Source organism: Misgurnus anguillicaudatus, chromosome 4 (assembly GCF_027580225.2).
Source record: "Misgurnus anguillicaudatus chromosome 4, ASM2758022v2, whole genome shotgun sequence".
In the NCBI taxonomy this organism is placed as follows: domain Eukaryota; kingdom Metazoa; phylum Chordata; class Actinopteri; order Cypriniformes; family Cobitidae; genus Misgurnus; species Misgurnus anguillicaudatus.
In genome coordinates, this window is record NC_073340.2 from 36,421,148 (window position 1) to 36,437,150 (window position 16,003).

Below are 16,003 nucleotides of genomic sequence, written 5' to 3' on the forward strand. Positions count from 1 at the left end.
AAACTCTTACATTTGCGGGCGCTTTGCAATTTATTTACTTTTATTTCAAATGACACAATAATGACCACAAAGCAGCACGCTATTTGTTTATTTTTAATAGGTGTTATCATTGGTAGAATAAAACTTTGCAACATGTGTAAAGACAATTATTTTATAATTATGCAATGGCAAACCAGAATGAAACAACAGCAGATATCAGCTCCCGCTAAAGCAAAAGATGACTATATGCGTAGGCTACTGCCAGAATTTCCGTGGCATAGTCACGGAATTTTGTGCTCATTTTTCCATGGCATTCTCACGGATCTCCGCATTTTTCCGTGGCCCTGCTACGGACTGTCTTTTTCGTGGCATTCTCACGGATTGGTTACTCAACTGTTTTGTCCTATTTTCTTACCATTTTCGATTCGGTTTAGGGTTAGATTTACATGAAATGACATCCCTACTCAAACCCAACTCTAACCCCAACGCCAGGCAACAATTGTTTAAAGTTTAGAAAATATAAAAGAATAAAGCAGAAAAAATAGTATAAACCAATAGTTAAAGTGACATATTAACGCAAACACCAAATCCAACCCTAAACCGAAGCGAAAATGGTTTGAAAACAGGAAAAAGCAGCTGAGTAACCAATCCGTGAGAACGCCACGAAAAAGACAGTCCGCAGCAGGGCCACGGAAAAATGCGGAGATCCGCGAGAACGCCACGGAAAAACGAGCACAAAATTCCGTGACTATCCCACGGAACTTTGTGAGATCATGTTGGCTACTGCGCAGGTGTAGAGCGCGCGGCCGTCTGCAGGAGGTTTGCTGGAACGCGATCCTGAGGTGAAATTTCTTTAAGAGGTTTTAAAAACTTTCTTCACTTTAATTTACAGCCCGCAAATATAAGAGTTACTTGGTAACTCCTGTATACATATCAAAGAGGTACAAGTTGCTATTATTTTTATTGTGCTGTTATATTTTATTTGCCGACGTGGCTTGTAGACATCAACTGTAGGCTATACAATACACTTCATCAGCAAATATGAAAAAAAACATATTAAACATAGACCATATTACCCATAGACGTAAGTCATACATACCATGTAATATTACAATAGGTACCCTGTAGTTATGAAATACTTAGAGAATAATTTTCCATATATTCTTACCCCCTTATTACCCCAAACTTATGATATTGTTCCCTTATACCTACAAGTATGTACTGTAGAGGTACTCTGTTGTTACAAATAGGTACGCTGTAAATTCGGTTTAATTACGCGGTACTTTGCGGGTCGTAAAATAAAGTGTTACCCATTACTTTTAATTATTCATATTTGTTTCAGATAACACTGCAAGTATTGTGGCGAAGCAGGGAGGTTTCAGTTCTGAACACTCAATGGAGTACACTCTTGAAATCGAGATTTCTGATGGAGGCACACCAGAGCAAAACAGTATTCAATTCAATTCAATTCAATTTTATTTATATAGCGCTTTTCACAATACTCAATTGTTTCAAAGCAGCTTTACATTAATAAAAGCAGTAAAAGCACAGAAAAACGACAGATAGCATAACATAATACACAATAGCATAAGCAGTCAAATTTGCTGCGGCTATGACGCGACATTATGAGCGAGCATATTACTAATGTAACGTCGAGAAGAAGAAGCTAAGTTAAGCCCAAGCAGGCTACCTCCCCGGGGTAAAAAAACCCCTAGGAGAAAAAAAACAAAAACCCCGGGTTGTTTAGCCAAGGAAATAAAAATAAAAGTCCTAGGAGGGAAAAACCCTTGGGAGATATACATGTATATACACACATATTAACAGATAAGGAGCTTAAGCAGAGATTAAGCAGAGATTAAGCGGATATTAAGCGGATATTAAGCGGGTCCTGCCGGTGGTCGTTGGTCAGGCATCAGCTGGGCATCACATTGAAGGACGACCAGTAGATCAGAGGTGTGCCGACTTTCACATCTACCGGAACTGGGTCTGTTTGTCCCATTGTCCTCAGGGTCAATGGGACCCAGGGACGAGACAGGGAGAGAAAAACAAAATCATATTAGCGTAGGGGCCGTTCACATGTAATGCAAGTGTCACACAGTGATGTGGTTGAATCAGCTTAGTTTCAGACAGACTAACTATTGCAGCATAATTATATTATCCACAGTTGAGGATTTTGCAAATTGGGGGCCCACTGCGACGGTATATGGTAACTAAGGGTCACCTTCCGATTTTTAAGAGAAAATGAAACCTGTCGACCCGTTTGACTAAGGCCTGTAACCCCACTGTCGTCGTTAATGCAGGTTCAGTGGCAAACGGGTCTATATTGCATACTATTTACAAGATCACGAAAAAACGCCAACATCGCAACCTGACCATACGTGTCAACCCGTTTGACTAAGGCTGGAAGCCCCACTGTCGTCGTTAATGCAGGTTCAGTGGCAAACGGGTCTGTATGGCATACTATTCACAAGAACACGAAAGTTCCAAAATCGCAATCCGACTATAGGTTAAGATAAGATTTTTATTTATTTATTTGGTTGATCTGTGTTATGACCGCGAGTGCTTTGTTCCGTACAGATAACTATTTCGAGTTAAGTACTTTTACTAGACAAATTATGCGAATGCTTTGTTGAAGAGAAAAGTTTTAAGTATAGATTTAAAATTATCGACTGTGTCTGATTCTCGGACATCGGTTGGTAAATCATTCCAGAGCTTAGGGGCTAAGTAGGAAAATGACCTTCCACTTTTAGATACTTTTGATAGTCTGGGGATAATCAAGAGACCAGAATTTTGCGACCGTAGTGTGCGTGATGGATTGTATTCTGATAGTAATTCTCTAAGATATGAGGGTGCTAGGCCATTTAAAGCTTTGTAGGTGAGTAGTGATATTTTAAATTGTATGCGATATTTAACTGGTAGCCAGTGTAAAGATGCCAGAATTGGGCTTATGTGGTCATACTTTTTAGATCGAGTAAGTACCCTTGCGGAAGCGTTTTGAACTAGCTGAAGCTTGTTTACTTGATTTGCATGGCATCCCCCGAGTAGCGAGTTACAATAGTCTATTCTAGAGGTCATAAAAGCATGGATAAGCTTCTCTGCGTCAGATGTGGACAGTATATGGCGTATTTTCGAGATATTTCTAAGATGGAAGAATGCTGTGCGGCAGACGTTGGCGATATGACTATCGAAGGATAAGTTGCTGTCGAACATCACACCTAAGTTCCTAACCGTGGAAGATGGCACCACAGTGCAGCCATCTATGTGCAACTTGTAATCTGACATATTATGTTTGTAGCGATTCGGTTCAATAATAAGTATCTCTGTCTTATTGGAGTTCAGCTTAAGAAAGTTATGTGCCATCCAGTCACTAACATCGCTAAGGCAGTCTGTTAGCTTAGAAAACGTGTGTGTTTCGCTGGGATGTGAGGAGATGTAAAGCTGGGTATCATCCGCATAGCAGTGAAAACTTATGTTATGTTTCCTGATAATGTCTCCTAGAGGTAACATGTATAACGAGAACAGGATAGGACCTAAAACCGATCCCTGCGGTACACCGTATTTAACCAGGGAGTGGTATGGCTCTTCCTCGTTTACATAAACAAAGTGATAGCGATTGGTTAGATACGACCTAAACCAGGCTAGCGCCTGACCACTGATACCAACATAGTTTTCTAGTCTATTGAGTAAGATTGTATGATCTATTGTGTCAAAGGCTGCACTAAGGTCTAATAATATAAGAATTGAGATTTCACCACGATCGGATGTTAATAGGAGGTCATTTGTAACTCTAAGCAACGCTGTCTCTGTGCTGTGGTGGGGCCTGGGTCCTGATTGGAAGTTTTCATATGTGCTGTTGTTTGTCGGGGGTGTGCGTGGCTGGCTTGCCACTACCTTTTCTAGTATTTTCGAAAGAAAAGGTAGATTTGAGATTGGTCTAAAGTTATTAAGCTCTCCCTGATCAAGCTGCGGTTTTTTAATCAGCGGTTTAATAACTGCTAGTTTGAAAGCTGTTGGAACGTATCCTATTTCTAGCGATGAGTTAAAGATATTTAGAACCGGGGTTGACACTACAGGGAATACCTCTTTAAGCAGTTTTGTGGGAACGGGGTCTAATATACAGGATGATGATTTGGATGATGTAACTAGTCTAGAGAGCTCATCTATTGTAGTAGGTTTAAATGAATCAAGATGTTCGTATGGTAGTCTAGTGTTAAGTGAACTAACGGGTTGAGTGGTGGCTGCCTGGGTAGCTACGATGTTTTCCCTTATAGACGTAATTTTGTTAGAAAAGAAGTTCATGAAGTCGTTACTATTGTGTTGAAGTTTACTATTGGTTTCTGTTTGTTCTTTATTTCTAGTCAGTTTTGCAACCGTGCTGAAGAGGAAACGAGGGTTATTATGATTCTCATTTATAAGCCTGCTAAGATAGGTAGATCTGGCGGTTACAATAGCCTGTCTGTATTGTTTAACACTCTCTTTCCATGCTGCACGCCATACCTCTAACTTTGTGCTTCTATAATTTCTTTCCATTTTCCTAGTTGCCTTTTTGAGTGCTGCGGTGTGATGATCATACCATGGAGCTGGCGGTTTTTCTTTGATTCTCTTTTTTCGAATGGGAGCAACGGCATCCAATGTGTTAGAACAGACATTGTTTAGGTTTTCTATTACAATATCTAGATCATCAGAGTTATCTGCTACATGTTTAATTTGGGACAGGTCTGGAAGAGTGCTAATAAATCTATCTTTAGTGGTGGAAATTATTGTTCTGGCTAATCTGTAGCATGTTGTGGATTGAGTGATCCTATCTAGAAGGTACAGTGTATGACACAAGGTAATGGTCAGAAACTGCATCACTCTGAGGTGATATTTTGATGTCATTAATATTGAGCCCGAGTGACAGAATTAAGTCTAATGTGTGCTTACGAGTATGCGTTGGCCCTGTCACGTTTTGTCTAATATTGAGAGAATTTAGAACATCCATAAATGCACGTCCTAGTGCATCTTTTGGGTTATCCACATGAATATAAAAATCACCAACGATAAGAGCTTTATCTACAGTGACTACAAGCTCAGACAGGAAATCTGCTATTTCTTTAAGGAAATCTGCATGGTGGCCCGGAGGTCTATATATTGTAGCTAAGGCAAAAGAGAGCTGTTTGTGGTTACGATCGGTTATTTCCATATTTAACAACATTAGTTCGAATGATTTAAATTTTACTTCAGATTTTTGGTTTACTTTAAAAATTTTGTTGTATATTGTAGCTACACCACCCCCTCTCCCCTTTAATCGAGGTTCGTGTTTATAATAATAGTCTTGTGGGGTGGATTCGTTTAAACTAATGTAGTCGTCTGCTTTAAGCCAGGTTTCTGTTAAACAGAGTGCATCTAAGTTTTGGTCTGTAACTATTTCATTGACAATAGGTTCTTTATTGGTAAGCGATCTAATGTTAAGAAGGCCGAATTTTAATATTCGAGGTTCATCTGTTAAAGTATTGTTGTCTAATTTTATATTAATCAGATTTGTACCAGATGTGGCAAGGGGTGCTCTGTATTTATTTGTTCAGGGAACAGATACAGTTGAAATGTGTTGATATTCTGGTAAGATTGACTCGAAGTGCTGGGATATAAGTGATCTTGACATATCACGGCAGCTAACAGATGGACGGTTAAGCCGATCCGTCTGTTGTCTGACTTGTACCCTGGATAGTCAGACTGTATTCGAAGTAAGACTATTGGTCAGATTTATAGAGAGAATCGCACTTCCTTCCTGAGATGGATGGAGGCCATCTATCTTTAGCAGGTCAGGTCTCCCCCGAAAATGCTTCCAATTGTCTATAAACCCTACGTTATGCTGAGGGCACCATTTTGACATTCAGTCGTGAAGAGACAATAATCTACTGTAAGTTTCATCCCCCCGGTAGGCGGGGAGGGGACCAGAGCATATTACATTGTCTGACATTGTTTTAGCAATTTCACATATCTCTTTAATATTATCTTTGGTGATCTCCGACTGGCGGAGTCTGGTGTCATTCGTGCCGGCGTGAATAACAATTTTAGAAAACTTACGCTTAGCATTAGCCAGCACTTTAAGTTTTGATCTAATGTCTGAAGACCTGGCTCCCGGTATACAATCGACTATGGTGGCTGGTGCCTCAATGTTTGCGTTCCTAAGTATCGAATCTCCAATGACCAAGGCACTTTTAACAGACGTCTCAGTCGGTGTGTTGCTTAGAATATCGAACCTGTTTGAAATTACCAGGGGGGTCTTGGGTGGGCACCGGAAACGACTTTGCCGCCTGACAGTCACCCAGTTAGTCGGCCCCCTTGACTCAGATGATGGAACCGAGCTATGTGTATTACGTTTAACACTAGGCGCACCCGAAACAGTGTTTGTAGCATTAGCGGTATTAGCGTTTGTAGCATTAGCGGTATTAACGTTTGTAGCATTAGCGGTATTAGCGTTTGTAGCATTAGCGGTATTAGCGTTTGTAGCATTAGCGGTATTAGCGTTTGTAGCATTAGCGGTATTAGCGTTTGTAGCATTAGCGGTATTGCTGTCATCAACTAGCGTTTGGATGCGCGCTTCTAGTTCTGCAATCTTCTCCGTCAGCCTTACTACTTCAATACACTTAGCACAAGTAAACCCCTCTGTGCTGATGGAAGAAGCTAAACTGTACATGTGGCAAGTAATGCAGGTTACAATAACAAGCGGAGTCTTACCGCTTTCATGTTGGGTGATGGCGTCTTCGGTCACCTGGACGCGGTCCGTGAAGCTACATCGCGAGGGAAGCTCACTCGCAGTATTAACCCTCTCCAAATTAAAGTGTGCGCGTGCCAGTCGGGTCGAAGGATGGAGCACTGCAGGGCGCATGCACAGACTGGCATACACTGATTGTAAAGTGTGTTATTGAGCCACATGCATGTGTGCATCAGTGTTTAGCACCACCTCATTTTAAGTCAGGAAACCTCTGCAAATACTAATATACTGTATGCATAAGATCCAATTATAGTTGGTGTTTGTATTCAAACAAATTATGCATTTTACTTATCACAATCATTTATTGTATGTTAAACATGTACACAGCTTACTGTATGTAGGGGCCAAAATGTGTTATTCACTTTGACCATTGTGTGGCGCTGTGACCATTTACATTTTGCATAAAGGTTGCCTTCCTATAGTGATGGGCAGGTGGTTTGACCCAGAAGGGCAAAAGGTTTTTGACCGCAACACCACGAATAGTTTGGCTGCGTCCGAAACCGCACACTGTATAGTAGTAGGTACTGAATAAGATGAAGTATCTACTTACTTGCCGTTAAAACAGTAGGTACTGTATAGTATGAATCCTGGTAGTATGAATGAGATTCGGACGTACTACATCCGCTATGTTGATACATCACGTGACATACATCGTCATCACGTCATGTCATTTCAGCGCGAAAACAGCCGCATGCCTCTTCTTCTTCATTGGATAACTCCTGTCCCGGGGTATCATGGGATAGTGAAGTGTCCATCGTATGCACACTGCAAAATCTAACCAGAAGTAGTAGGTCATCCGGGTACTTTTCGCATACTGTTTTTCGAATACTATGTATTCGGACATACTACTCGCCTCGTCTACTGCTTTTTGCGTGCTGTATGGTGTGAGGTAGGCGGTTTCGGAAGCAGCAATGGACTGTATCGCTGCGTCTGAAACCGCCTACTTCCATGCTATATGGTGAGTAAAGTAGTGCTTTTTGCATACTATATAGTATGGTAGTAGGCGATTTCAGACGCAGCATATATGTTTGCCTCGCTGTATTTATATTTAATACTAAATTAGATATTATATGTGTTGGTGTTATGTGGAGCAATTAAACAATGTATAATGATGCAACAGAATAATGGACTTCTTGTTTTTCATGGAGACGTATGCAAGAAAGGTAAACCATCAACGCAAGAATGAGCGTCAACCTAATTATCCTGGGATAGAATAACCCAGTAGCTTAAAATAATAGATTTATAGTTATTTATTTATATATAAAATATTAAATAAATATATATAAATAAATATATATATATTTAAGCAATATCGCTCGAGTAGGAGTGTGATATAGCTCTATATCATCACGGCTGTGATTAGGCCAGAGGTACGAGGCCGCAGGCCGAGTGCCGGAGGCAATCACAGCCGTGATGATATAGAGCTATATCACACGACTCCGAGAGCGATATTGCTTTTATACAACAGTTCGACGGCACACGTTTGAAAAACGAAAACTAGAAAACAACAACGGAGTTATTTTAAAAGCCTCTTTGTTTGAGAACTACTTCTTCCGCCACGGATTTGAGGGCGGCCAGAATGACAGGTAAAGCTTTCGGCTGCTTTGAAGCTCATAACAACTCAATGGACGGAAAAGCCGTTTCTTTATATTACCGTTTCTTGGTCACAAAGTGTAGTTTTAAGATTAGTTCAGTCGAGAATGTATCTGTATTATATTTAAATCTGCAGTCGATTAGTAAAGATAGCACCTGTTTGAACGTTTGCTTAGTGAGATTCGGTACGAATGGGAACCAAAGCATGAGCGGACATCAGTGGTCACTCGCCCCGCTGACCACCGCCCTCTCTGGGCTACATTTCTGACAGAGATACCCTGGCTCTCATGTTGGCCTTGTTTGTTTATGATCGTCAAAATGAGATCAAATCAGCAGTATTTGGTGTCATGATTAAACTATTACTTGTTTTTTAATTCATATTTAGTGTCTTTTGTGTTGTTATTGTTTTGGCGCGAGGTAAAAGTTAATAAAACTATACTTGTATAACGTTACTATTGCTTTCTCATTTATTTTTAACGTGATACAAGCACTCGATTATTATTATTAAACTTTGTTCTTGTCAGTACTATATAAAACGTTTTTTTATAAGTGTCAGAGAGATGTTTTTGCATGCTGCTTATAAATATACCAGTGGCGATATCTCATAACATGTTTTAATAGTCATGTCACAATAAAGTAAATGATCAATGTCCGCATTTAAAAGCTGCGGGCCTTACCTGCAGACAGTTCCACAGTGTTTTCGCGTTCTGATAAAAAATATAGCTCCAGAAAAAAACCGAGTGTTTATATTTCTCTTTCCAAGTGTTAATCGTCCACACGATGTGACAAGACATTTCTCCCATTAACTGTAACGTAACATCCAAGAGCGCCGATCTTTGACGGAATAATACTTCTGATTGGGGATTCACAGACTGATTTATGAGCTAGTAAACTAATGAGACACACACACGGAGAGTGATTCAAACAGCGCGTCTGTGTTTTTCCATTCAGAGATGAGCCTGCTTAGGACCTCCATTCACTAGGTGGCGGAATGATACGAAAGGTGAAGCGGTTACAGTGCCGATATCAGCACAATATCGCACAGGTCTTAGCCAATCAGATTCGAGAACCAGAAAGAACTGTTGTATAAATATATATATATATATTATGTTTACAGAATAACATGCAATGCTATATGTGTGCACCTGAAATGAGCCCTTTGTTTTCTTTCTAACAATCTCAATTTTTGTTGTCACACAAAAAATCATCTTATCAAAATATTAAACAGAGAAGAAAATACTTATGATCCCGTCTATAGTCACATTATGAACAATAATACAGTTTATTTTCTATTAAGAATATTATTGGGAGTTTCCCAGACAGGGTTTAGATTAATCTAGAACTCATCCTAAGTTATATTAGGACATTTACAAACATACCTTACAAAAACAGTACAAAACAGACAAAACAATGGCACTGATATATGCTGAGATGATTTTAAATTACAGCAGCTCAAACATGAACTTTAGTCTGGGACTAAGCACTGTCCAAGAAACTGACTGAATGTGTTGTAAAAGCACTTTACAAATTCAATGGCATCTACTGTGTTTTAATAGATATTTACATATTTATATTAGCCAAAAGACTTAAAAAATATATTAAAATAATTGAAATAAATGAGTCTGCACATTCTCTACTTTTAACTACAGTTTGATTCAGTTTGGCTTGTGAAAAGTTGACAGAACTTAAAAAAACAAGTTGAAATTGTTAATTTCTTAAGTTAAAGTAACAAAAAATATATGTTGATATAATTTTTTACATTGAGGATTTGATTGTTGTGATTTTCATAAATTCTTCATAAGGATGCTTTCATTGTCACACATTAGAGCTTTCACCGACCGTTGTTATGGCCTCTTTGATTCTGTAAAAGAGAAAAACGTTTAACAACTTCAGGAAAATCTGTAGATTTTTTTTTTCCCTACTTAATTAGCATTTTGATTAAAATAAAACAACATCTTGTCTGATATCATAATTCACATGTGAACACAAGTTCAGTGAACCCTGTGGTTTTGGTAATTTTACAGCATTTTAATTCGGTCAAAATCTAAAATAAGTATAAGCAAAGATATTGGATATAACAAGATATACAAATATTTTTAGCACAATTTTAGCTTTAGACACAGAAGTTATTCTACAGTTGATGTCAAGATTAATTGTTTGTCGGGAAGAAATTTTGATTTTAGGATGTAACTTAAGATATATTTGTCTTTCATTCAAGCAGATAGGACTTTAGTCTTGCATGACTGATATAACTGCCCGGAGGCATTGTAAAGATGGCCACCTAGTGACTTCCCTAAAGTGACTTTGGTATAATTTGCATATGGACATATCATAAAAATAAGATCTTGATGAGGCAGTCAAACAAAAACAAACTTTGGAGAGTGATGTTGTTGCATTAAACACACCTTTCTGCTTCAACTCCACGTGCACAGAGCCGAGCAAACACGTGCATGTGGAACAAGGCGATCTCAAACTGTGTAAAAGAGAGACAGAAAACATCCATATAGCAAATAAATCAGAGAGTCAGTTTGTCTTCTTCATATTATCATAAATCAAATTAAATATAAATTATTCACCTCTTCCACGTGCCAGTCAAAACAGGTTGTCCTGAAATGCTCAGCTACAGTTTTGAACTCCTGTAAATCAATGCTAGTACTATAATCTCCATCCACTTCATCCTCATCTGCACCAGCAGGAAAGCGGTGCTTGATAGCTTGAACTGTTCGCTCAATTTTAGCCCTAGCCTGTAAGATAAAGGTCAGTAAGCATATATTTTGTTTTTGAAGATTGTTTTTGTCATCTATTGTGCACATTAATCTGAGCTCGATATATCAGTTACATATACACTCACCTAAAGGATTATTAGGAACACCATACTAATAATGTGTTTGACCCCCTTTCGCCTTCAGAACTGCTTTAATTCTACTTGGCATTGATTCAACAAGGTGCTGAAAGCATTCTATAGAAATGTTGGCCCATAATGATATTTGCATTTTGCAGTTGATGGATGTTTTTCCCTTTTCACACCATTCTTTGTAAACCCTAGAAATGGTTGTGCATGAAAATCCCAGTAACTGAGCAGATTGTGAAATACTCAGACCGGCCCGTCTGGCACCAACAATCATGCCACGCTCAAAATAGCTTAAATCACCTTTCTTTCCCATTCTGACATCCAGTTTGGAGTTCAGGAGATTGTCTTGACCAGGACAACACACCTAAATCCACTGAAGCAACTGCCGTGTGATTGGTTGATTAGATAATTGCATTAATGAGAAATTTAACAGGTGTTCCTAATAATCCTTTAGGGGAGTGTATAATGTACTATATTGAATGAATAGACATCAAACCTGATAAAGAGATTCTTGTTTTCTGATCAGACTTTGCCTCTTTCCTGCATCAGTTTCTGTGGCAATTCGGTGCTTCAAGATTGTAAATGGGACTTCATGGGTAGGAGTCAAATCAGTTAACCTGAGCTTTCGAGCTTTAATGATCTGCGGGGGTTTTTGAGGGGTGTTTTTCAAAACCTCACTGATTGGACATTGACCAACACTCTAAAGAAAAGTAAAATACAATTTCACAGTATCTGAATTCCAAATGTAAATGACTTCTTTTACAAGAAAAGCTACAGTTTCATTTATTAATGCACTCTGTGTGAATTCTGCAATGTTTTTTACCATGTCACCAAACCAGCAAAAGTGAGAGTGGCACTTCTTTTTCTGAAGATAACCAAACTGATCCTGAAATGTTGCTTTATTGAGGTCACACTGAAAAATAAATGCATTGTCTTATTTGTTAGCGTGATTTAAGCCAATAATAAAATTATGCAAAGACAAACCTTTTCATTGTGGTGCATCCAAACAGCTGAGAATTCATTGGATAGATATGTCTTCCTCACAGGGTCAAAAAAACAGGCATAGCTACTCTCAATCGGGTTAGCTGCCGTCACTGCGTACACTAGAAACACAGTTAAAGATCAATGGCTGCTGGCTATTGGTCTGACATTTATATATTTTCGTTGTTATTTTAATATAAGTCCTCTTTACCATGAATGTAGCTGGGGAGTTGTGTGAACATTGATCCAGAATAACAAGCTTCCAAATAAATCACCATCTACATCCACATCAAAGGGTTGGAGAGGTACTGAGAGGTTAAATAAAAACTTAAAAATCTATTACTTTTTATGTTATTATGTTCAGGGTAAAAAAAACCATCTTTAAATGTGTGTACCTTTGAGAACATCCTATCTGCCGCCATTTGCTTGATTGTTGCAATAAGATCACTGGCATAAAGCTGCAGGAAAAAAACTGCATTACATAACCAAAAAAATAGCCATTGAATGCTGTACAATAATTTATTCATGTAGTCATCTAATTACACTTTAGAAAGCTGATCATAAAAATATGGGCCAATGATAAAATGGTATTGGTAACCAGTATGTTAATGATGCTAAAACTTGCTTTGAAATTCCAGGGTTCCATGTGTTGTGAATACAGATGTATATTATACCAAAAACATTATACTTTTAAAACTTACAGGACTGTTAGGAAAACAAAATACGCCTGGACCTCCATGATCTGACAGGTAGATGAATATTGTGTCATTTCCTCCACTGTGAGACAAAAGATTATTTTGTTTACAAACATTTATTCTTTTCATTTTTATTAACTAAACAATTATTGTGTTTTGTTGGTGTATATATTTGCATCTAAACTGTAATAATGTGGGTGGGAAAAGCATCAAGTTTCTGAATCCAACTGAAAGTCTATGTTTGTGACTTTATTCATATTACCATTATGAAAACTACCCATGGTTTCATTTCGAGTACATTAACATTTTTATCAGCTGATTGGTGTGTGTTTTGTGGTGAAATTATTTACATAAGGAAAGACATTATTTCAAATTGACACTACTGTGGGTACATGGACACGCAGCTACCTTTTGGTAGAGAGTAGGTAGGAGCAGGGCCGGCGTCAAGGGGGGGCATTCGCGGGCAGTGCCCCCCCCCCCCCCCCCGAACAGGTTGTTGTGCCTCCCCTACAAAGTTTTTTATTACTTTAATATATATCAAGAATAATTAAAATAAATTAAACATTGAATGTTTCATGACTTGTAATGTAATCAAATGAGGAAAATATTTGATATATGTTTTCTTTAATTAAAATAGACCAGTTTCTCTGATTGGATGTATTGCCGCATCTCACCCGTCTTACGTCTTTAGCATATTTGTGACTTGATACTAGCAACGTGTTTTTTCGCGGCATTTTATGGATCGTGTAAAATATGGATATTAGATAATTTAGAACGAACCAGCACCGCCTGCTTCATCTTCATGCAAACACAGACTGGCTCAAACTCAGAGATTAGAGGTCGAGGTGGAATTTACAAATCTACAGGACACTGTTTTAAGGAAGTTTAATGTTCTTACACGCCGTCTTCGGCTATTTTAAAGGTAAGTTAGCGTTGTTTTAAATTACGTAAGCTTACATGTGAAGTGTGGCTATAGACTGTTAACAGCATTACGACGTGATTATGGTAAAGCGGCTTTTTTAAAGCTAGGACGCGGTGTGCGCTGCGCTATGAAACCCATTCATGATTTCAATGGCTTGCGCCGCGCGAGGGCGGTTTGTTGTTGCATCGAGCTAAGCGCGAGCGCAGCGGAGCTCAGCTTGCGCTCACGCCGCGGTCGAAGTTCAATCGTTTTGCGCATAGTTTGTGGTCTTTTGCACTTTATACGGGAAATGAGCTGACAGTCTGTACTAGTTGTATGAGTGTGTGCTTGCTGTATTTGTTGTTTTAATGTCTTGTTTTTGCTAATTATTGTTGCTATTGCGTGCCCCCCGTTGGAAGCCAAGTGCCCCCGTTAGTTATGGTCTGGCACCGGCTCTGGGTAGGAGTATCGTTTACAATAAACACACTTTAATATTCTGGGAAAAATACCTCAAACACACAGTTTCTGTATGTTTACCATCATGTGCAGATATCTCCAGATATACTTTGAATGATAACTGCACTGCGGGTTCACTCCATCTATTGGATTTGGTTTGTACTGCATCAAATTTTTCATTTTGAGCCTAACTTTTATCCAAATTCAAACACAATAATATTTAAGAAATTTACAGCCTCGCGGGTTTGGTTTAAAGTACAAATGGGTTCAGTTTGCCGCCAGTTTGTGTTAAAGTGAGATTTTATCAGAAACAAACCTTGCAATGACTTTTTTTGGACCATTCTTTCTCACAGCACGTTCATCACCTCTGAGCACAGCCAGAAAGTTTTCAGGTGTTACATCCTGTAAGACAATAATAATTATACTGAGATACAGGACGGAAAATCTATTATGCGTTCAACAAAAATAACGTTACCTGTCCAGTGTAGTCTTTTGGAACCTTCTGATACACATTCCATCCGTTTGGTTTATTTATAATCTTTCCAGGATATGGGTTTCTATGGAGGCAGAAAATGTGGTATTGTCATTGCACTATTATGTGTGTCCTAAATTAATATGTGACCCTGTCTGTGAAAACCAAGTTAAAGTCTGATAAACTAAAGATGAGACGGGGCACCTTAAATTTCACAGCAAAAATGTCTTTCTTACGTAGTTATTTTGTCTTGTTTTTAGTACAAATTCTTAAATCGAGATCATGTATTTTCTTGATGTGTAAAATGACCTGAGAAAATATTTCTAGTTTTTAGACAAATTCACTTAAATTGTATATTTATTGTCTAAAACTAGACTTATTTTATAAGGTCATTTTGCTCATCAAGAAAATGCATCTTGATTTAAGAATTTTTAGATATTTGTACTGAAAACAAGACAAAAATACTAAGTAAGAAAGTCATTTTTTGTGTTTGATTTCAATCATTGATTTCACATTGATTTCAATCTTTGGCATCAGTCAATACTAAAGTTATATATTCTCAAAGATGGTTTTTTTACATTATACATATTTTATATAGAAAATAGTAAATAAAAAAAAACTTAGCTAGGTTTTCCCTGGCAGGGTCATCTTACATGGTTGATTTAAATGGCATTTTAAGTAAAGATCCAAGTGAACACTGCTAAAAACGTTCATCACCAATGAATGAGCCACGTGGCCATGCAGTAAATCTCTTACTTGTCATTATAAGCGATGTCATCATACATCATCACCACAATCTGAGAGTCAGGGATTCCATTCTGATGCATTATCTGATAGGCGTGACACACATCGGCCTGAAATGGACAAAATATGTTTTACAAACTGCATGCCAACACTCCTCAAGCATACGGCTCAACTGGTGGACAGGTGAGTATGGGGCTTGCAACACCAATTGAATCCAAGAGAATTCACATAATCACAAAATACATGTACATGTAAGCCACAGACCTGGTGCCTGTAATTGTCCCATTTCTTTGAACCAGCTGCAAGCATTACCCAATGTTTTCCACCTGCTGCAGCCATTTCATGAGCTTATAAGAGAAAAGTTAGAACATAGTGTAATGCATCAAATATAATATTCATCGTATTTCATTACGTAATACATCTATATTAACATAGTAATATTCAATTTAACAAGTTCAATTTTAAAAACAACAGAGTGTGTGGGCTTGGTTTTCTTTACAAGATTCGTTTTATTTTCATACCTGTCCCGACTCTCGGACGATCTTCTCGTTGTCAGCTGTAGGCAGTATCGTTT

The 16,003-nt window shown here is 38.3% G+C and overlaps 1 protein-coding gene across 1 annotated transcript; it reads right to left on the minus strand.

The window, feature by feature from the left end:
* Positions 1–10,122: 10,122 nt before the first annotated feature.
* LOC129421028 (legumain) lies at positions 10,123–15,775 on the minus strand. The gene is made up of 13 exons (XM_055176303.2): positions 15,694–15,775; positions 15,442–15,539; positions 14,689–14,770; positions 14,530–14,615; positions 12,863–12,938; positions 12,557–12,619; positions 12,373–12,439; positions 12,165–12,283; positions 12,004–12,093; positions 11,677–11,880; positions 10,906–11,073; positions 10,735–10,802; positions 10,123–10,190 (listed from the first exon to the last, which is right to left on the minus strand). The coding sequence occupies exons 1-13, from the start codon at positions 15,766–15,768 to the stop codon at positions 10,145–10,147; spliced, it is 1,242 nt and encodes a 413-aa protein (XP_055032278.2). The 5' UTR covers positions 15,769–15,775; the 3' UTR covers positions 10,123–10,144.
* Between the last annotated feature and the right edge of the window lie 228 nt (positions 15,776–16,003).

Bases quoted from the DNA above. Each gene is read 5' to 3' on its own strand.
- LOC129421028 (XM_055176303.2), bottom strand. From the start codon at position 15,768: ATGGCTGCAGCAGGTGGAAAACATTGGGTAATGCTTGCAGCTGGTTCA. The intron at 12,440-12,556 runs GTACACACATTT...ATGTGGATGTAG, and splicing joins CAGATAGGATGTTCTCAAAG to ATGGTGATTTATTTGGAAGC. The intron at 10,803-10,905 runs GTGAATAATTTA...TCTTTTACACAG, and splicing joins TTGACTGGCACGTGGAAGAG to TTTGAGATCGCCTTGTTCCA.